General features: G+C 45.7%; 7 protein-coding genes across 7 annotated transcripts; 4 read left to right on the top strand and 3 right to left on the bottom strand.

Annotated features, from left to right (window-relative positions):
• The first annotated feature begins 562 nt into the window (after positions 1-562).
• C8R40DRAFT_1127058 (uncharacterized protein) lies at positions 563-2,294 on the top strand. The gene is made up of 8 exons (XM_046229046.1): positions 563-663; positions 721-737; positions 799-836; positions 889-939; positions 999-1,039; positions 1,097-1,176; positions 1,230-1,920; positions 1,979-2,294. The coding sequence occupies exons 1-8, from the start codon at positions 578-580 to the stop codon at positions 2,205-2,207; spliced, it is 1,233 nt and encodes a 410-aa protein (XP_046081437.1). The 5' UTR covers positions 563-577; the 3' UTR covers positions 2,208-2,294.
• C8R40DRAFT_1127057 (DUF833-domain-containing protein) lies at positions 2,295-3,677 on the bottom strand. The gene is made up of 5 exons (XM_046229045.1): positions 3,500-3,677; positions 3,358-3,434; positions 3,130-3,294; positions 2,646-3,071; positions 2,295-2,583 (listed from the first exon to the last, which is right to left on the bottom strand). Exons 2-5 carry the CDS (start codon positions 3,399-3,401, stop codon positions 2,334-2,336), a joined length of 885 nt encoding a protein of 294 aa, XP_046081436.1. The 5' UTR covers positions 3,402-3,434; positions 3,500-3,677; the 3' UTR covers positions 2,295-2,333.
• An 84-nt stretch (positions 3,678-3,761) lies between these two features.
• C8R40DRAFT_1163213 (actin-related protein Arp6) lies at positions 3,762-5,567 on the top strand (the record flags this gene model as incomplete). Its single annotated transcript, XM_046230345.1, has 10 exons — positions 3,762-3,853; positions 3,910-4,024; positions 4,071-4,139; positions 4,194-4,317; positions 4,373-4,508; positions 4,561-4,716; positions 4,783-4,955; positions 5,004-5,139; positions 5,189-5,251; positions 5,309-5,567. The coding sequence occupies 10 exons, from the start codon at positions 3,762-3,764 to the stop codon at positions 5,565-5,567; spliced, it is 1,323 nt and encodes a 440-aa protein (XP_046081435.1).
• A 409-nt stretch (positions 5,568-5,976) lies between these two features.
• C8R40DRAFT_1163212 (armadillo-type protein) lies at positions 5,977-10,248 on the bottom strand (the record flags this gene model as incomplete). The annotated part of the gene is made up of 20 exons (XM_046230344.1): positions 5,977-6,101; positions 6,168-6,318; positions 6,367-6,416; positions 6,473-6,562; positions 6,615-6,975; positions 7,034-7,227; positions 7,313-7,444; positions 7,502-7,598; positions 7,686-7,829; positions 7,885-8,045; positions 8,105-8,216; positions 8,274-8,330; positions 8,402-8,561; positions 8,619-8,742; positions 8,801-8,946; positions 8,997-9,185; positions 9,242-9,586; positions 9,637-9,972; positions 10,033-10,097; positions 10,159-10,248. 20 exons carry the CDS (start codon positions 10,246-10,248, stop codon positions 5,977-5,979), a joined length of 3,129 nt encoding a protein of 1,042 aa, XP_046081434.1.
• Positions 10,249-12,925: 2,677 nt separating this feature from the next.
• Positions 12,926-13,925, bottom strand: C8R40DRAFT_1175816 (uncharacterized protein; the record flags this gene model as incomplete). Its single annotated transcript, XM_046232392.1, has 6 exons — positions 12,926-13,009; positions 13,073-13,090; positions 13,159-13,257; positions 13,320-13,346; positions 13,412-13,611; positions 13,673-13,925. 6 exons carry the CDS (start codon positions 13,923-13,925, stop codon positions 12,926-12,928), a joined length of 681 nt encoding a protein of 226 aa, XP_046081433.1.
• Positions 13,926-16,067: 2,142 nt separating this feature from the next.
• C8R40DRAFT_1127034 (glycoside hydrolase family 78 protein) lies at positions 16,068-19,146 on the top strand. The gene is made up of 11 exons (XM_046229044.1): positions 16,068-16,619; positions 16,679-17,060; positions 17,109-17,192; positions 17,251-17,301; positions 17,364-17,379; positions 17,441-17,454; positions 17,529-17,711; positions 17,791-17,978; positions 18,040-18,357; positions 18,419-18,555; positions 18,680-19,146. Exons 1-11 carry the CDS (start codon positions 16,353-16,355, stop codon positions 19,089-19,091), a joined length of 2,052 nt encoding a protein of 683 aa, XP_046081432.1. The 5' UTR covers positions 16,068-16,352; the 3' UTR covers positions 19,092-19,146.
• An 814-nt stretch (positions 19,147-19,960) lies between these two features.
• Positions 19,961-21,206, top strand: C8R40DRAFT_1073398 (uncharacterized protein; the record flags this gene model as incomplete). The annotated part of the gene is made up of 6 exons (XM_046226564.1): positions 19,961-20,311; positions 20,370-20,549; positions 20,606-20,617; positions 20,674-20,718; positions 20,806-21,049; positions 21,118-21,206. 6 exons carry the CDS (start codon positions 19,961-19,963, stop codon positions 21,204-21,206), a joined length of 921 nt encoding a protein of 306 aa, XP_046081431.1.
• Between the last annotated feature and the right edge of the window lie 69 nt (positions 21,207-21,275).

Raw genomic sequence — 21,275 nt, 5'->3', positions numbered from 1 at the left:
GATGCTGCGAATTTGGCTCCCCTCTGTAGGGCCTTCTGGATCGACTTGATGCCGGCATCACTTACACCTCTGTTTTGACCGAACAATGCGGCATACGGTTTTTCAGATGTCTGTGGGGGTCCACAACACAATCAAACACCTGTTGGGAACTAGAACATGAGCATTTAGATTTGAAGACCCTCGGGGGAAAAAAGTTGGAAGGTATGTATTCAAGATGGTCTGCGGAAAATGGAAGAGTGAAATGAAAAGAATCAAGGCATGACCACAGTCTTTTCTATGTGTGACTTACCGGTTCCTAATTAGATGTATGTATTCGCTATTTTGATTCTCCTGGGCAAATGCCCTTTTCAATTTTGCGCTCCTCTTGTGACGGTAGTATGTATATTTCTTGTCACGCATTGCATCCAGGAAATCGGAAAGATTCTGCTATCTCAGGATCGTTGTGCCTTCTTCTTTTCGCTAAGTTCAAGTGCCGGCATGATCTTGTATCCTCGATCTGGTTCGTTACTTAATATACCAGAACCTCTTATAGACGTCGATAAATTCCTGTGTGGTCTGTTCTCTTTCACTCTTGACTATGATGACCACTGATCCTTACCAGCCACCACTACAGCTTAAAGGGGAGATTATGGACCTCGAATTCACAGTAGACACAGATCACCGGTAGGTGAAGTGTAGTGTGTACAGTCCTCTTCTTATACTTTCCTTCCTTTTCTTCAGAAAGAGGCGAAGAAATCGTACGTCCCATATTGGACGGTTGGGAGCCTGGCAATCACACTGACGATACGAATGCGTTAGGCACCACAGCTAGTTGTCTGAACTGTCATACATCCAAGGTACAATGTCAACTTTGCCACTATTCTTGTCGTATTCTTACCGTTAACAAAGCGAAAATGCGACCGCAAAAGGCCTTGTCAAAGATGTATTCAACTTGGCTTGGTTAGTATAAACTCATGAGTACTGCAAGAAATCTTATGATTCGTTTTCGCGTCCTTTAGACAGGACTTTGCGTCTATGAGGTCGATGACCCAGCTCTGCGGTATGTGTTTCGTTCTTGTGACAATAAAGCCGCAAGTCGATTGAAGGACTTTTCTAGAGATGACCCTAACATTGACGAGACCACTCGACTAAGGAATAGGATCGCTGAACTTGAAAGTCTAGTGAGAGAACTGCGCGGTACGCTACAATTTATTTTCATTCTTTTAACTACTCGCTGATTTAGTTAATAGGCAAACCCCATCCTCGCTGGGCGGATAGCAATTTTCGAAATGGTGATCCAAGCGAAAAATGGCATTCTCGAGCGACCAAAACTCTCCCTACTCCCAAGCGACGCGCTCCTTCTCCTGAGCTAGTCGAAGACCAGAATTCATCACATTCTCATGTTAGAGGGTCCAACGGTCTACATTCGACCTTGTTATCACCAATCAAGACTGAATCTTCTGCGGAAACAGCTCAGCTATTTCGCTTCTCTCCCTCTCCCGCTCCTTCCATGCGCTATCATACCTTCCAATCTGACGTCCACCCTCCTGTCCCGGCTTCTAACTACGAAGGAAACCTGCGTTCATCATACCGCGGTTCAACTACAAGCGGATCTTATCATACATCTGTTCCGACTCCTTCTAGTCCATATAGCAGTCATCCTGGATCCGGTCCTTCATCATACTCTGACGGTGGTAATAGCTACCATTTATCTGGAAGCGACGACGGCCGCTCATTCGTTGGGGACCACTACTCTGGAAATAGCCCACCACACCCACCGTTCTGCCCTTGTCGCACGAGCCCGGCCCTTGCTCACACGTATATCTTGCTATCACAACAGCTAGAAAGTACTGTTCATCACATCCGCCAATACTCACATCATCCTCCGAGCTCTCAGTGCCAACTCTTTAGGCTGATTACTGAGTTGAATCAGGTCATGCGGTACGTTGTTTTCCAGTCTGCTATTATATTATGTATGGTTGAATCAGTATGGTTTCAGAGGTATCGATTCTGGTGAAGTCTCGCGACCAGCCTATGACAGCAACACACCTACGGACTCGGAGATCTTGACTCCTCTTTCGGCATCCAGTGGTCCAACGAGCTTCCATTCAGCTTCTCCTGGAGGCGTGTCGCCCCAGGAGTGGACTACACTCAATAATACTGGATATACATCTTATTTTCCTGTGTCGGCTGGAGACCATGGTATTTATGCACATATCGTTTCTTGATTTAGACTTGGCTTGTGTCCATGCATCCTCACTTATCTGTTTACTTGACTTACGACGCTTTGAATTTACGCACTGTTGTATGTACCACGATCTTGACCGAATGACACTCAGGGTTTTCATTATATCCTATGTTACGATATGTAGTTTGAAGTTAAATTTACGTTCCGAGGAGGCTGGCATTCTCTCTACCATCCCATTTACTTCTTTCCATATGTCACGCTCAATGAATGACACATGCCCATCCCTACGGATGAGAACTACTGTTGAAAGCCTCGTACCGTAAAACTTTGTACTTTCCAGTGTGATCGGGATCGGTGCAACTTCCACCGTGTTCCGTAGTTCAGAACGCGTCGTAACTGGCGCAGGACATTTCCAGCTATGGAACAAGAGTGTGAAAGGATGTTTACAAGCCACAAGACCCCGAGAGGAGGAACGCACGTAAGTAGCTCGAACAAACGATTGGTGAATTCGGCCTCAGTTAACGCGTCTAATGATTGGCTTTGAAGCGCAGCTTGAAATTCTTGCATTCCATGCTGGACTTTTGGCCACTCGCTTCCCCCTTTGCCATCGATACCATTCGAGAATCCGCCGCCAGCTTTTTCGATGGCTGACAGGGGCCGAGAAGAAATGGCACCACCGGCCCCTGCATTCGTGACAAAGGAAGCATCATAACGAAGTTCAGTAGACGCGGTTGAGACAGGAGCGAGGAGAAGCATGTTGAATCCGGCGTATTGAGCGTCCCGAGGATAGAGTTCTTTACTTTCTTCCTGCAAACGCAACCCTGGCGAATCCGACAGCAGAAACGAGGATACCAATGACCCCCTCGATGAGTTGAACGTTGCTGGAGGTTCGGTAATATTTGTCCTATCAAACCTTCTTTCATATCTTGGCAGATGGATGAGTCGGTAACAACTTGACTCACAGTAGAGCTACTTTTCCGGTCCGATTCATACCAAACCAGGTCCCACCACCAACCTCGTCGATCCCGGAAAGGATGTTATCTGGATGGGCCTCGTGTCTGAAGGAATGGAAGTGAGCGCTTCTAGTAGGCCTCTCTAGATATTCATCTCGATTACTGCATATAATACTAGGAATATCGCGGAGTCGCGTTAGTCAAGGCAGAACGCCTCGTTTCCTGCAGTTTCCTCACAGAGAGTAATCAGGATGATCAAGGGTCCAAAACACGATGCACATTTTTCAACGAGGAAGGAGAAAGTTCCGGAGTAGCTAACCCACACACAAAAATCTGTAATTGAGCATGACGATGATTGAAGGCGATGTCCGATACAGACCTTATTTATTTCAGACCTATTAACTACACAATAATTTTGGATGAGAACACAGTTCAGAAGGAGAGTTTGAATGGTGGGTAAATGTTCTGATGGAAGCAAGCCTAAGTGGCTGCGATAAGGTAGGCGTTCTGAACTAGGACCGAAGCTTCGACGAGAGAATCGGAAAGCAAAAGGAAATTGCAAGGCGGCAGAAGGAAATTTTCGCACGTTTCTTTTTATCATTTGTGGCGGGCGTCAAAAGGAGCGCATCTACTACTATGCAATGAAAAACAACATAGTCATCCTCGACAATGGTGCTAGTACAATTAAAGCAGGTATTGCTTCAGGCGTCCTCGCCGAACAAGAGGCTGTGAGGTGAGCCTTATCTGGCGGCTCTCGATTTCCATAGGAAAGAGCTAAATCCTTATAAGACTTGTTCCAAATGCAATCGTGCGCTCTAAAGGTGACAAGGCCACCTATTTTGGTCATGAAATCGCAAAATGCAAAGACTACTCCTCACTGCACTACCAATTACCTTTCGAAAAGGTTGTACCCGTATCATTATTCACACTGGCTAACTCCTATTTGCTAGGGATACATTGTCGATTGGGATGCAGAAAAAGCTATCTGGGATGGTGTATTCTCTCAAGAGGTTCTAGGGGCAAGCACTTTCAACTTCTCAACACGTACGGTACCTAATATCAGCCAAGTATAGGTCAATACGACCGAGTCCAGTCTTATTTTAACAGAACCATACTTCAATCTTCCGAACATTCAAGAAATATACGACCAGTTCGTCTTCGAAGAATACGAGTTCTCTTCGTATCACCGATGTACTCGTGCGTGAACTCCTTTCGCTCACTAATATACGCGTCAGAGCTTATTTTATCAAAGCCGCATCTTTGATACCTTACGGGAAGCTATTAGGAATGCCTCCGTCCGAGTGTATGCTTATTGTGGACTCGGGATTCAGCTTCACACACGTTGTGCCGATGATCAACAACATCATTTCATGGCCTGCCGTCAAAAGGTTGTACACTTCTGGTCACTGGTTATGGGATGTCATTGTTAATTGTAGTCAGACTGGACGTCGGCGGAAAACTACTCACAAACCAATTGAAGGAATTGATATCTTTTCGTCAGTGGAATATGATGGAAGAAACATACATCATGAACCACGTTAAAGAGTGTTGCTGTTATGTATCGACAGACTTCAAGAAAGACATTGAGACGATGCGGTGAACGATTTGCAAGACTTAATTAAATCATGATTTTCGCTTACTTGACTATTCGGCTTTGCATAGGTTTGATTTAGACAACCCCATCGTACAGAAGTACGTTCTTCCTGATACGTCAACGAGCAGAAAGGGGCGCTTGATTGAGCCCGGAGATATGACCCTTGGTTCAGAACAAGTCCTCGTTATGAAGAATGAGCGTCTTTCGGTGCCAGAAATAATCTTCCGGCCGGATGATATTGGCAAGTTAATCATCCTTGGCCTTGAAGGAGGCTTTGACCGATTTTCAGGCCTAAATCAATCAGGACTTGCGTCGACAATTGCGGAGTCAATAGCATGTCTGCCTGAGGACCTGCAGCCCATGTTCTGGGAAAACATTGGTCTCATTGGAGGTAACATTAAATTCCCAGGCTTCCGAGAACGACTGTGGGTGCTAGCTTCTCATTTCAGTAATGCTCTCCTGAATGGACGTTAGTTTGTCAGAGCTTCGACCTCTTGCTCCCATGTATTGTGAAGTGAGAGTACACGAATCTACCGAGTAAGTGATTACACTTTCTACTTTGATCTATAAACTTTGTGGATAAAAGGTTTTCAGTCCCATTACAGAGGCCTATCAGTCAGCATATGAATTTTCTACTCGGCCAGATTTTTCCAATCATTGTCTCACACGCGCTGAGTACTTGGAATGCGGAAGTAATGGCTCACGCAGGAAATTCCGTGATTGGAAGATGCAAGTGGACATTTTATCCGCGAACGAATTAAGGTCGCAAGATGATCATCCTCAGCATGTCAATAAACGACCACGGGGTAGACCACCGGGAAACGCGGTGTTTACTACTCGAAAGCAGGGTTAAGGAACCACTTTTAGTTTTCGCGCTTGTGGTCATATTTCCTAAAGAATGCGTCCAATCAAGCAACTGTAGGAGCAGATCCTACCTGGTGAGGAAGTTTATGTTTTAAAATTCAGAATTGCTACGTGAATTTCGAGTGTTGATTTGGAACGTTTAAGAGGTCGCACTTTTCCAAGGGAAAAAAATAGTGATCATGAGGTAGTTATTACTTGGGTTCCCCCGCAATACGATATATCCACGCACTAGAGAAGAGCAGAGATTCCACAGGAACAGTAATAGGTGTACAGAGAGTCGTAAGGCATAAGAACAAAGCGATAACTGTTGAGTTTTTTGAGTTTTGTTGTATACAAGGAAGCATACAACAAGATCAAAAGAGAAGAAAAGAAATCAGATGGATATCATTCCAAATTCGCTATATTGCGGCGAGGGGTGTAGGTTGATCTGCAATCCGCATGATTTCCATTAGTAGAGTTTGCTCGTCGACGTTCAAGGCAGTAGTTGCTGCCTGATATCCTGCAGGGTTTCGCATCTGGAAGACTGGCAAGGAGAAAATATTAGAATAAGAGCTAAACCTACCAAGACGCGGACAGACAATCAATTTACCTGTTAGAGATTGCTTGAAGGCAGTGTAGGGGTTGACATCGTCAAGTGGACTGATGTATCCTAGCTCTTCTTCAATCTCTTCTTCGTCGCTGTCATCATCAGCGTCTTCTCCGGAAGCCAACTTCTCGGACTTTGCGCGCAGACGGGCGCCCTGAGAAAGGTGAGGAATAGATCGAGAATTGACTGGTAGATGCCTTACTTCACTAGCGAGCATTTCCAAGTACGCTGAGTCTTCGTCCCAAACGTCCTCTGAAGAGTGGGAAGAGTTAGCCAAATAAAACCTCTGGAGGCAATTATGTACTCACCGTCATCCCCGTTCATGTTCAGGATTTTTTCATCCTCAATATCATCGTCATCTTCTTCCTCCTGCATTGCCTCCTCCAACGCTTTCCGGTCTATGAAATTTTACGATCAGCATCGTAGAATTTTGGGATAAAAGTTCCTCACCAGCTACCGCTTTCGGTAGTGCTTTGAAAAGCTTGAGAGCACCCGCAACAATACCCGGCCAACCCTCCCTCAGCGGCTCAGGGACCATCCCAGGCTCCATTTCCATCAAAGCAGTTAATGTGATAATGCTCAGTTTCTTGTCATGGACGCGAGGAAGCTGTTTTTCATTATTGATAGCGGCAAACCACTTGTCGAAAAACACACGAGAACAGCCAGGTTGTGTGTTTTCCATGAGCGTGAGAGCTGCGGAGGGATTGTATAATACGCAGTTGATAGCTACTTCGAGGAGCGCAAGTTTGAGGGAAGAGGTCTCAGCCCCTTCCAGGCCTTTGAAGGTAGTGGCGATTATGGGTTGAAGGAACTGACACAGAAAATGGCTATTTCAGATGGTACTCTCATATGAGTATAAGAAACCTCACATCGTCAATATGGCCTCTGAGATTGAGCAACATCGATTCAGCAAGCTTGCAACCATTAACTCTATCGTTCTCGCCTAAGTGATCGCTAGTGATCGAGGTTGTGTAAATGTCAAGAAGCATTTGCTTATAATCTGTGCGTTGTTTGATGGTTTCCGCTCCATAGGAGATGAAGTTGTCGAGAGAGGGAAGCATTTCTGGTTTCGAAAAAGGAGATGCCGAATCAGAGAACAAACAAAACGAAAGACACCAATGAAAAATTAATTCGGAATCGACACTAACCTTCCAAGAAATCAACAGCATCATTCTTGAACAATTTGTACGTGAGCTCGAACACAGGCCACATGTTCGGAGAAACAGAGCGCGTCTTGAACGTTAAACTATCGATCAGGTCGTAAACATTGTCGAAGAGATCTGGGTGATAGAACGTGTATTGGAAAAGGGTGATTACTGCGAAAGGAAACCACTGACCAAGTAGCTTAGCTTCCAAAGTATACACGATGATAGGAATGATGATTTCTTGAATTTGCGCCAAGATTTCGGGGGAGCTGTCCACAGATGTGACAATCTGAATGTCAATTTTTAGGAAGCGCAGAGGCAGATCAGGTTGGGTATTAGCAACCAGTTTCATACAAGAAGTCAAGCGCTCACGTACCGTCCAGATGGTTTTTGCAACGCCCATGGCGGCATACGTCTTGTCATCGTCAGCATCAGCCATGATCGATTCTAAATCATTCGGATTCGAATCGAGAGTTTCTTGATTGTTGCTCTCGCGGGCAAGACGGAGATATGATTCACACTGAGGTTCAATCAGCATATCGCACGCGGGGCGAGACAGTATCAACGATATTCACCAATCTCGAAGTCAATTGCGCGGCAACTGGTAAGAGTTCTTCCTGGAATTGCTCTACCATCACTTCCATGCTATGGTTGAGAATATCGAGGTCTGTTTCGTCAGACATCTTCAGAAGGTCTTGTATGACCTTTCCGACTTGGGGTGCAACCTGGTTGCGTACTGAGCGAATTGATGCAGTCAATTTGCGTGCTCTGCAAAATTTCCGAAAATCAACATGCCTGTATCTTGCGAAACGATCAGTTCCGTCAATGAGAGAGCAGCGTGGACTTTGACAGGGAATTCGGGGTCATCAAGTGCTCTTGCAATAGCACGGAAGTTACTATTCAAGTTCTACAAAACGAAAGGTCACTTTGAGAAGAACACTTGAACCTTTCGATGCCAACCAACCTCTTCATTCATCCATTCCATCCCATGTTTGGCAACGGTACCAACAACTTCGCAAGCCTATCGCAGACAAACAAACAAGAGAGAGGTGGTTTATTTACACGAAAATGGATCAATGGCTGAGCGCTTACAATGCCTCGCAAATAGGGCTCTGGACTAGCGAATTCGGGAGTAACGAACTGCTGGATGAATTGTTCCATATTGGTTGCCACTTCAGGATGTTTCATGATCCAAGGTCCCAAGGCGGCAGTCATATTGAGCGCGCCGAAACGTTGTTGAGGGGAAGAGTTACTAGAAGGATGACTGTATGAGTGTATGTTCCATGTATCAAGTGATTAAGCGACCTACGATCGTAGGATGTTATTGATGAATCCTAGAATCGGCATAAAGGAAGTTTTAGTTCGGTTACCAGCAAGAGAGAATAGGAAAGTGGTAGCCGCAGAGACGGGCGTAGCGTAACTCTCGTATTCATCTGTATGTGATATGCATATGAATGAAGGAAAAGATGGAACAGGAAGCGAGGAGCGCACCGACAGAAACCCTGATATAATCTACAGGGTCGTTTTCCCAAAGAGCTTGTTTGGTAGGCGTGAAACAGAGATGTGGGAAGGCAAACGTTGAAACTAGGGTCTCGAAATGGGGTTTGAGGAGGGTCCACGTCGATTTCGGTTTCACACTGTAAAGAGCACCGTAAATGTAGTGTCATACGTTTGCATAGACACGTACCATTCAGTGAAGAAAGAAAATATATGGTATTGACACTTTTTAGATAACCAGCTCTGGCCGGATACGTAGAGCTCGACTTGCCGGAGGTAAATGTTGAGAATTTCGGGTGCGAACATGGTCACAAAATGTTGCGCAAAAGCGCCGTAATCTGTTTGCATAGTAGTTGGAAGCTGAGATGGGTTTCCGAATCTGTGATGCTCGAATTTGAGCAACGAAGGAAGCGAACGGATAGTACACAGACATACCTATGGAACAACCTCCCCAAAGTTGCGTAAGCCCATTTTTTCGCTATCCACCATTCGCTTTGTTCCCTCTCTTCCTCATCCTCAGGCACGGCCTCCTTAGGTATAGCGAGATTGACAACGTTGAAAAGAAGTTGCCCCCAGGGGACGAGACTTTCAGCGCTCTGCTGGTGAGTACTGAGATTGATAACGATGCTTGTTTTGTACGTTTTGAGGATAAGATGAAGCATCGTAGGTATTTCTTGCGATTGAGTGGGCGGTGTTGTCAGCATATTCGTCGCGATTGCGACGAGTGTTGGAAAAAGTTCGGAGACGACCTTTGGCATCACATCTGACTGCTGACGGAACCTGAAAAAGAAATGGGCTACATTGTAGACAACGTGAAAAAACAAACATACCTGAATGCTCTAACAGCTTCCAACGCAGCAACACATCCAGCATGCACTTCTCTGATGTTTCCACTTCCTAATAACCTCTTGATTTCGTCCAACAAGCCAGGCCACCTATCTGGAAAGTCATGAGCGACCATATTTTTGAGTGCGCTCGCGAGCTGGAGATTAATGCTCCGCGATGGCGAGGCGGACAGTAAAGGTAATATGTTGGCTTTTAACGCAATACGGTCCGACTGAACAATGGGTCCCCTGTCTGAGCGCGTGGCTACGTAGGCTTCATCCAAGGTATAGGTGGCCGACACCCGGTTTTTAACCCATACAGAACAAGCTTGACGGGTAGCACTAAGGAGCCGCAGAGTGAGCAAATTATAAAAAGGTCTATTAAGCGCGTTCAACACGTACAGATCAGTGTTATCGGAGGCAATGATTTGCAGAAGGGCAGTAATCATTCCTTCTTCATTTCCAATCTATATCAAAATGAAGAATTTCATCAGCGAACGGACCAAGTCTTCAGCGTTCAAGCCCTACTTTTCGAATTTGAAGCTCAGCAGCCTTTCGAACATTGGGGTCCGGATTGTAGGTTGTCGCGAATAGGTTGGAAAGGGTTTGCAAATCCATCTAAAATCAAGAAAAAATGGTATCAGTTCCTGCATGACCCACAGATCGGAAGGCCGTGTTGGAGAATTCGATGAATTTGAGCTCATCTTACCTTGGAGGAAACAGTATACTACAAGAGGAAATCCGAACTAAGTACAAAAGAAACGCAGGAAATGTCAAAACATTTTTTCTGACATCGCACGCACACGTGAAAGCATACGCGACAAGCGCCGACGGCGTCAAGATTTGACTCCGTTGCAATCTCTGACTCTCTCGAAAACGTATTTCGCGGTAAGCAAGCCATTTTTTCAACGCTGAAAGCCCCGAAGGTAACCTCGAACTCAATGATATCTCCCAAATTCATCGATAGATTTAGAAGAACAAAGTCAAATGTAGTGGACTCTGTAAAGATCAAAGTCTTCCCGTAAATTGCTGATGCGCCTCTACTCAACCCAAGAGGATCTAGTAACTAGTTATGCGTAAAACCATGGACGGCCTCGACTAGAATGAGGTGGAATATAACATACTCTATTCGGAAAACATCCGTCCAATTCAGTGGATTTGATAAAAACTGCCAGTAGGTTGTTCACATTATTGCTTTTTCACTCCCAACGATGCACTTGAAGGTAAGTGACCTGCTGGCAGGTCTACAAGCCTGATCTCATACCATATTTTCTCCTCAATCTGATTTCTTGTAGCCTTCTTATCATTTCTACCTTAAATACTTGTCGCAGCTCGACGGTCGTGTAACTCGCCAAACCACAGATCACGGACAGGGAACTGGTAACTTCATTTCTTCAAGAGCCTTATTCCCGGCCCCTGGCTCTTGGATCCGCCGCAATAGCTTTAGCTATCGAGTTTGTGGTTTCGTAATGGAGATTGAAGGGTGGAACCACCACGTAGATTGAATTCATTCGCGATTATGCTGCGAAACATCTGATTATGATGATTATTGACCGGTGAAGGGACAAACACTGAAAATGCCTCGAAGGATGACAGATAAGCGATGTAATGCTCGGGATTTGAAGTGGGCTTGCTTTCGTTTCAAGGAATTTGAATATTTTTGGACGGTCAGTGGCACCCAAGTTTGAACAGTCCGCAAACTTGAACTCCTGTAAATACAAGTACATACAATGGATGATCACAGAGACTCGGAGACGCCATGTATTTTTTGAAGTCTTCAAGGCGACTCAAAGTCTATCTATGGGTGACAAAGAAAGAAAAAACTTTGCCGATAGGCGCTCAGTTTAGCGCCCCGAGGGCCGATACCTCCAAACGGCCCGCCTCACCCTGAATCTGACTTGTGACTAACTTTAAGTATGACCTACCATCGAAAATATTCTACGCAGTTGGACATGTCGAACCCACCGTATCTGGATCGGAGAATTTGCTCGGTGCATAGTGATAACGGAAGCGGAATAGTGCATGATTTACGCTTGAGCTTGGGAAAGAGGCAAGTGGTAACTATAACGCCAGCATAATGGCTTTCTGACTTGTTGATTCTTGAAGTAGGCGCATTCTCGATGAACTTTATGTTTTCGTGTGACGCTGTTGATTTCGTTACTCTCTCATCATTGTCGTCGTCCTCGGATCAGCATTTTGATTTGATCCTCCCTCTGTTCTCACCTTTACCTCTCTTGTACATGTCTCCCTCCTCCCCGGGCCCACGCGAAGAACCAACGAACAGTAAGTCTCGGATTTATTTTGCGCTCACTGATGTTCGGGATAGCAAGCGATTAGTTGCTTCAAAAAGGAAATAGAATGAGAAATGAAATTCGTCTTTGGTGAACGTGCTCAATGATGCTGATAGCAATGGGAGTCTAGGGACTCTAGGCTGTTCGAATCAGTCCGGGAAAGTATGTTGCGTCAACGGCACGGTGCTCTCTTAGGGTGTTCATAGCTCTATACAGATCACGCAAAATACATAATATAACCAATCTATAGCACTATCAACGCTCATTTTCGGAATATAGTGAGTGCCCTTCTTCCCGCCTCGTCATGTAACAATTTGCCTCGGGATCGAAATCGATGATTCGGATGGTATTCCAGTCAAATTTCCTCGTCTGGCCAAAGCCTCGAATAACCACAGCTTGTAGTATGTCAGATTGGAGTTTGTCGATTTTTAGCTGACTCTAGGTGTTGAATTTTTTGCAGAACTCAACTGTTTCAACAACTGCGCCTCCAACTTGAAGGTGTGTTGCACCCAATATTCATCGTTTTTCCATTTCTTTTTATCCCGATGTCCGTCAATATCAATCCATCGAACAAGGTTGCAATATACTAGTGAATGATGTTCTCTAGTCTCGAGTACCAGACTGAGGATATACGCGATGAACTGATGTGTCTATACATAGACGCTCTCGCCGCCCTTAGGCTCTTCGTGTACATAATGAGACATTTCGGGCGATTTGATCCCATTCTTTCCTTTCTTTGACTGGGTCGGCCTATAGGATCTCAAACTTTTGGGCAACTGATATTCTTTCTCTTTGGCCGAAACAACACATTGGGAACTGCATATATTGACTATAGCATTTCTTGGAGTCTATACTACACATGCCCTTAGTTTATATGTACAGGACCGCGACGGATCTTGTGAACCTGAAAACTCTGGTGTGTTGTATTCAATTTTCTGTTCCTCAGTAAAGTTTACAACGAACTCATGTACTCACATCATCATTGCCGGGAACTACTAGAAGCTTCACTGGATTCCTGTCTTCGTAACAGTCGCATCCGTGAGATGTTTCAAGGCTGTGGTGGTCCTGAATGCATATTGTCGAAGCGTCTAGAGTGGCAAAATTTAGTCAGTATAAATTATTCACAGTTTTTGTGAGGATGAACTATTCACCTCAGTTCCGACCATAGGCTACATAGATATTCAATCAGCGTAAGTCAGATCATCTTTTGAATAAGTGTGCAAAATCAAACTCTCACCCCAATAATTAGGTCCAGATCATCTCCTCCATTCTTAAGGTCTGCTGGAAGCTGGACATCCGGATCTGGCTGGCCACCATGTGTACAGAGTGTTGTAAACTATTCAAAGGCGCGATCAGCTTCGCGTGCTCATGAACATATACTCTGTTATTGGAACATACCTCAAGCCATTGTTCAAAATCAGATGTCTGTGTATAATAACGGTCAGTAGAAGTTCATTTCAAACTAAGAGAATTGAAGGCATATAACTTACATTCATCCAAGCATGTTCGTCTGCCTTACTAGTAGGGCCAGTGAACTTATGAAACTTGAGACTGGTCAATACAGATTCATCAAATTTGAATGTGACCAAGTCGGCGCAATTGGTTTTAGCATTTTCAGGATCAACCTGACGTGCTTTGCACCATTCAAGGATGCCCTCCTTATTGTCCGACACGTAGAACCCCCCCTTGCCTAATGATTTCATGGTGGTCTAGTTAGTGGTGATAAACAATGATGAAAGACTCTGACACACCCTTTGGATTAAAGTCATCTCCTATCGTGGGTTTGACCTGTAGCTTGGGCCCACTGGTCTTGATGCTTGATGCAGAAGCAGCAGTAGTGACATGGTAGAGCTCAATAATAGCACGTTTTCCGAGTGCAGAGGTCCCAAGCCCAGTTTTATGTACTTCAGGTTCGGCAGCAGGGATCGGGGACGCCGCCACGGTAGTTGCATGCAGGGCAAGGGCAGCACTCAAGAGGACACGGAGAAGCTGAGAGTATTGCATGGTGACAGACTGGGAGTGTTGAGCGATGAGGAGGTTGATAAACTTGGTATAGGACAGATATTTTACGCCGGCCTGTGAATGAAAATAATTTTCAGTGTATTGTTCTATTGGGGAGCAGTGGGCTCGAAACTTCAAACTAGTCGCACCTGCGGAGTAAATTTGTAGACAAAGAGTGTATGTGAATGCTAACCAGAGCTTGAGGGAACTCTCCCTACATTGTGTCACATTTTATAGCTGTTAACAATGGACCACTGAATAGGAAGACAAAACTTGTTTCTGTCTCAACCCGAGCAGCATAGCAAGGATGATGCGGTCCCATACCTCAGAGGTTCAATCACCCTTTGATATCGGGCATAAGTATAGTGACAGGGGTATAGCCGTGTTTTCAGTCACAAAGCAATTACGAGTCCGAAATTCAATGTAGTTCGTACATACCACTGCGCGCGAAGCGCGTTAGCCCACTTCCGCACGTTCCGATTATGGTGACAGAAACAGATATGTCAATACCCAATAATGCCAAACTTTTCTCCTTGTGTCCTGATCAGACACCCCGGCGCGGCAAGATGAGGTACAATGCACTATCATTAGATTTTTGGAATTTATCATATCCAGACATTAGAAAAAAATGTTCCTTTATGACTGTAAAACCAATCAACGGGAATTCTTGAGACCAAACTTGAAGGGGGGCCGGCATAAATTTAGGATAGTAAGTAGCTAGTAGCCTGAGAATTGGACATTAGAATGCACAGGCTCTGGATCTTTGGATTGAAATTCTCAAATCGCAGAAGGACTATTTCGAGTTAGTACTTACCCAGGTGCTACAATTGTTAAAGCTAGACTGTACTGCGAACGGGGAAAGGGTACTTTGTAATCCCGATTCACTGGCAGTCAGTGTTTCGAATCTGACACTCCATAGCCCCCCCAGGCTCTTCCAACTTCCATCTGTCCAAAATCAGGAAAGTCAAACCTGATTCGACCCTTGCCCGACCGCTATTGATCGGGCCCGTCCTGAACGATGTTCAAACATAGATTTTACAGTGCGGAACATGTATAGCTTTTCAACCGTTCCATTGCTGAACAGTGTTTAACTGGTGACCGGTGACCGGTGAAGCCGTGAAGGTTCCGACTAATTCGGAATTTGTACCATCCACATATATACCTATTGGTTGTTTCAAAGCTTTGTGAACTCGAAGAAATCACTGTCGACTTTCTGAGTCCCAGTCAAATCGAGGTATGAGATTATCTGAAACTTGCCTTGCTTACCTGTTATATGCGTTGAGCGCAAGCAGTGGAAGAGGAAGAAAGAGATGTAAGATTGTTAATTGTTCATGGAACATTTAAAACACAGCGTGATTCCAGTAGTTGCTCTCCACTTCACCATTATGGGATCATCGGAGATGAAGGTGAGGAGGCCAAGTCATTCCTGAGGCCATCTGTTTTCATTGAGGGAGAAAAAGTCACCTCAATAGTGAATGAGGTCCAATTATACTGAGGGGGGGGGGGGGGGGGGGGTAGAACAAAATCGAGCGAAAATCGAGGACAGAAACGAAAGAAGAGGAGCGAAAATGAAAGAAAAAAACTAGCTTTCACTTATAATGATGATGTTTCTACCGTTAAAGGCGGTACTCCGTTGATAGATTAAGCCTAATCCTTGCAGCGAACACTAACCCCATGTACAAGAGGAGGGGGACACCAGGAGATGGATGGCCTCGCAACTCGAGCCAGAGAAAATTTTTTCGACTCCCGAGCCTCCCGTGGTCAGCTGTGTTGCTCCATCAGCTAGTAAAGCAAGTTGAGTCGAATCGAATTATGTAAATGGAGACTGAGGTAGACCAATGAGGTACGACATAAAATAAAAAGGCCATGGATGATCAGACTCGAGGAACCGCATATGAGAACCTTCCGCCAGATTTAACAAGAAAGTCAGCCATCTAGGTGGCACTGTAGCTCGGCATATTTGGATAAGTATTACAGTCGATCCATTCATCCCATCTGTGTATTATTCCTAATGTAGATAAAATGAGCGACACGCGTCACTAATTCACACATCGTATGTAAGAACTTGGAAAATAGGCGCACAATTAGCGCCTGACGAAATAGCGGATTTTACTCGGAGTCTTTTTTAGTGTAACCACTTCTCTCAGAGCACCTATGTTCACAAGAGATCAAACTCAGACTCAATCCTGCTGGTGGAGTAGATATTCTTCGCATCCCGCTTCATACTTGATTCTTTGAATAACATGCATGCCGAAGATTTCTTGGGTTCTTACATGCTGAACTCAGCAAACGTTCAGCAGACCTAGTCATTCATATTTTTTTTTTACCCAAACGGCCCGCCACACGTTGAACCTGATATACTACCATGGCCCACGAGACCAAGGAATCAAGTTTAAAAGGATCTTCTGTCTTTTTAATCGTCATATCGCAATGCTGCCATTATTCAAGGTCCTGTCGGTTGTACCTCTGCTTTTACTCATATGCGATCCAACGTGGGCGCAAGTTTCCCCGTCGTTAGCTCCTTCGGGACCTTGGGATTCATTTAATTACGCTCCTACAACGAGAACGGTCTACGCTACTTCAATTCGACATGTCGAACCCACCGTATCTGGATCAGAGAATTTGCTCAGTGGCGATCATGGAAGCACGATATTGAATGGTCACGGTGCATGGGTTACGCTTGACTTTGGGAAGGAGGCAAGTCGTTGTTGTGACTAACCCCAAATACTGGCTTGCTAACTTGGAAATTTCTTTAGGTCGGTGGACTGATATCGATGAACTTTGACTCAATCAACTCGTCATTCTCCTCTATCTCCCTCGCATTCACCGAATCTCCCATGTTCATAAGCCCTACGCTCTCGGATGACTCCTCATTTCCCATCGCTACAATGAACTATGACGGTGTTCTCTCCATCCCGGCACCGCTTTCCTCCGGCTTCTGGACCCAACCAGCATTCGCCCTCCGAGGTGGCTTCCGATTTCTTACCATCGCATCAACCGGTGACGATGCCCCTGTGGCAATATCCAACGTGTCTTGCGCGATTTCATTCATGCCCCATGTGGATGATATGACAGCCTATACGGGGTATTTTTACGCGAAAGATTTAGAGTTTGAGGATGAAGACTTCTTGACGAAATGTCTGTGTCTTCCGCTCGCGCGGTTTATCAGATTCTAACTTCTTCCAGTGTGGTACGCTGGCGCCTACACCGTGCAAACGAATACGGTCCCAGTCAATACTGGTCGTCAAGTACCCTTTGAGTCACAGGGCCGTGAGTGTCTCTTATGAATGAAAGAGTATCTCCCGGCCTAACTCTTGTCTTTGTGCAGATTGGGCAAACAATGCAACACTCGGTGTCGCCGGTCCCATCATCGTCGATGGTAAATAATGTCTACATCCTCCTACTTTTATGCTGCCCTTTGTGACACGTCTATTTCTCCAGGTGCAAAACGCGACCGGTACGTCCTTGTAATGAAATCATTACTCGCCCCATGCCCACTCGAGATCATGGGGGTTTAGTGCAGTATGGCCAGGTACATTCAACCTATAACACCACCATGATTTTTCCTATTCATCTCCTCTCCTTATCTTCTTTCCTTTCTGGCAGGTGACATGGGCATCGCCGTCCCCACTCAATTCGTTTCGACCTTTGACCTCATCCCGACACGGAACGCCCTTTCTACCATGTTCGCGAATATCAACCCGCAAACGGGTGCACTACCCGAGTCCGGTCCGCCATTAAGCCAATTGGGCTCGGATACATATCATTGCTGGACGCTTATTGGTTCATGTGAGTAGCTTGTACCACGCCTTCTGGTCCTGCACCTCTCCCGGGTGACGTATCACTGACTGCGCTGTTTTTTTTTCAGATAATTATTACCTCTATTCTGGTGACGACGAATGGCTCAACACTATATGGCCGAATTATACCTTGGCCGTGGCTTTCATCGAGGGTAAGGTTGACAGCTCCGGCCTCCTGAACGTGACTGGGCTGAGAGATTGGGCGAGGCAAGGAGGAGGGGGTCATAATTCTGAAGGAAATGCAATCTTGTATAAGGCAGGTACCTTTGTTTTGACATCTTTTCCCTGTTGTATCTTACCATCGTCTTCCACACCAGGTCCTCACAACAGCCACCGCTCTTGCATCCTATGCGGGCCATACCACTCTCTCCCTTGCCTATTCTGCGAACGCCTCTGCCCTCAAAACCACGTTCAACTCCGCCTTTTGGATGCCTGAGGTTGGAATGTACAGGGACAACACTTCGACAACACTAACCCCGCAGGATGCGAACTCATTAGCGGTGTTGTTCAACGTGACGTTGAATGATACTCAGAAGGATTTGATTAGTGAGGGCCTAGAGAGAAACTGGGTCGAACTTGGACCTGTACCTCCCGAATTGCCGGATACGATCTCGCCATTCATTAGTGGGTTTGAGGTGAGTTGACGATCAATATTTTCAAGAGGCGTCGCTGATCGAGATACCGACTCTTTCGTAGCTACAAGCACACTTTGTCGCAGGGAATGACAGTCGAGCGTTTGATTTACTCCATCGAGAGTGGGGATATATCTTGTATACCAATCTTTCTGTGCAGAGTACATTAGTTGAGGGGTTGACGGCGAATGGGTCGTTGTAGTGAGTCTCATCCCGTTCGCTTATGATATTCTTACGACTTTGAATCCTTTCACTGGACCCATTTCTTCAATACGGCTTTCATATTGGATGCTTACTCATTCACATTTTCCTTTTTGCATGTCAGCTACCGCTACTATCAAGGTTACAATGACGATGCCGCCTACACCTCCCATTCGCACGGATGGTCCTCTGGGCCCACGTCCGCACTGACATTCTACGTCGCTGGGTTGAGCATAACTGCCCCGCAAGGGGCAGAGTGGAGCTTAGCTCCACATGTGAATGGACCGACAAACAGTGTTGAGGCTGGATTTGGGACGGCACTAGGTTGGTTTGGCGTTGCCTGGGAACGCGGCGAAACCGAGGAAACTGTACTAAGTTTCAATGTAACTACCCCAGAAGGAACAGCTGGAGCGTTCACCCTTCCGAAAGGCGTCAGTGGAACTGTGAAAGTGAACGGGACAGTTGTTGCTCAGGATGCTCAAGAAGGACAGGTTGTTGAGCTTCAGGGGGGTATTCTGCAGATTGTGATTTCTTAACAACTTGAATGTACTTTACCGCGGATCATAACGCTGATACTTTTCGAACGCAAAATGTATGAAATTCGTCTTAGTTTTCGATACCATACTACCAAAGCCGAAGGCGTACACCAAGAGGGCGGACATTCCTCGCTGCGTGGGGGCGTTATCCCGTTGTGTCTCGTATGACCCGCAAATTCCGATGTCTAGGTCACTTGTTTCTGATTTTTTTAAAGTGGGCATGATCCACAAATAACAGGACTATGATTCGCGCCTGCCGATTGTCCGATATCGTATCAAACTTCAGTGTGCACATGGTTATGACGAGCCCTTCTGTCCAGGTTCCTCAGAGAAAGATTGCTTCTTGGCGCTCAGCCTTATCTCTTACTCAGGTCTTCTCGGTGATTGTGAGTCCGCAGTGTGCACCAAGGTTCACCGGTGCATCACGTACACTCACGCACATATTGAAAGTATTCCCTTTTGGAACTGATTGGAAATACTTGACTAGTGAACGCAAGGTGCACTAGAATGCAAGATACACTAGCCATGCCTCTGGAATCTTTATGTCTATATCTTTGAAAAATCTGCACCATACCAACTATGACCCCAAATATGGTATGGATTTCGCGATTGAAAGCAAAGTACACGCATTTCCTTGCACCAATCCGGCTGTGAAACGGAACCATATGCTCTTACACCCAGGCGGATCCGCACTGATATGGATCACGTATCAGATATAAAAGGCCTGTGCCCAAAGCTCCCTTCTGTCCACAACATCGCCTGGTGCCTTCAACGTTCCAACGCAAAGAGTCGGAGCTGGCCTTCCACTCGTTATTCGTTGCTACTATTCTTATACTTGTGGAGCATTCTCATTCCGCCCTTCCCGGTCAATGTACCAGCGCTCATACTCAAGGGGCAGCAGTGGTATCAATAGATATCTTCGGATTGCGCTGTACTTACTGCTCGCAACACTTGTCGGCGTCTGTATCGCCTCTCCGATTCCCTCTGGCGATGAAACGGATGATGCTGGCACTAATCACTCGTCTGATATTTCCAGCACTGCCTACGGCTCTTTTAATCCATCCCAAATTCCTCATCTGAATCACTGGATTGATCGTCGAAGTCTCAAAGACAAACTGAAGAGCAAGCTCCCGTGGGGAAAGAAAGTCGGAGAGGAAGACGAGGAGAAGAAGCCGGTAGATGAAGGGGAGGTGGTAGTGCTCGGATACACTTACCATCAGGTAGGTCTCCATCGTACACTCTTCCTCATTCTGTATCTCTATGTTGATATCATTGCAGCAAGTCGAAGATGAAAACCATCATCTGGCTTATCCTAAACTGCATCCTTCATCTAAAAAGTCGACAGGAGTGGGCAAGAAAGCGCTCCAGAGACTAGAAACCATTGTATCCACTTTGAATGCCTACCAATACACCTACTTCTTTCCTGGTCCCAACTACTACAATGATTTTGTTAGTCGAGTAAGATCTTTGTGCTACCCCTTATCCAGAGTCTGAGACTCATCATCATCTTTCAGGGTTACCTTCAAGTGAGGCTCATCTAGAGAGTAAATATCCTTCCGATCGCTCACGGCTGCGTTTCTAGGGAAAGACGAAGGTGTCCATGTCGTTATTTGAAGATCATTCCTTTGTGCGTCGTTTACGCTCATCACTTCTGACAGCTACATGACTGACCCGCTTCCTTCTGACACGAAATACCTCACCATTTGTCAAATAGGTTTTCATTCCATCGACAACCGCATTGGATGAAACTTCGCTCAAGAAAGCGGCCGAACGCTCTTGGAAAAAAAGAGTAAAAACCGGGAAGGATGGCAAGGTCGAGATCGAGGAGCGAAATGGGAAGCCGAACTTCGCGAACACAATTCTGGTTGTTGAGCTAGTTGCAGACGACAGATATGCTATGCTCATCCCGCATGCAATCTTAGACAGCATTTCAGGTGGACTAGATCCCAAAGTTAACAGTGCGTGCCCGGATCCTTTCATATTCTCGCTCTAGGGTATTGAAAGAACGGTTCTCGGTGCATTTCAGGCCATGATATGCCTGCTGTCACTTGGCAATCGTGGGACAAGTTCAGGGAGGTTGAACATATGCCGAAAACATTTGTCTACACTGAGTGATCTTTCTTGGCTTTCGTGATGGGATTGTTGTAAAAGTATCATCATTTCTGTTGTTGTGATTCCCCTTTG

This window comes from Lentinula edodes (genome assembly GCF_021015755.1).
Source record: "Lentinula edodes strain Le(Bin) 0899 ss11 chromosome Unknown C8R40scaffold_46, whole genome shotgun sequence".
NCBI classification, from domain to species: domain Eukaryota; kingdom Fungi; phylum Basidiomycota; class Agaricomycetes; order Agaricales; family Omphalotaceae; genus Lentinula; species Lentinula edodes.
This window is presented reverse-complemented; position numbering and strand designations above follow the sequence as displayed.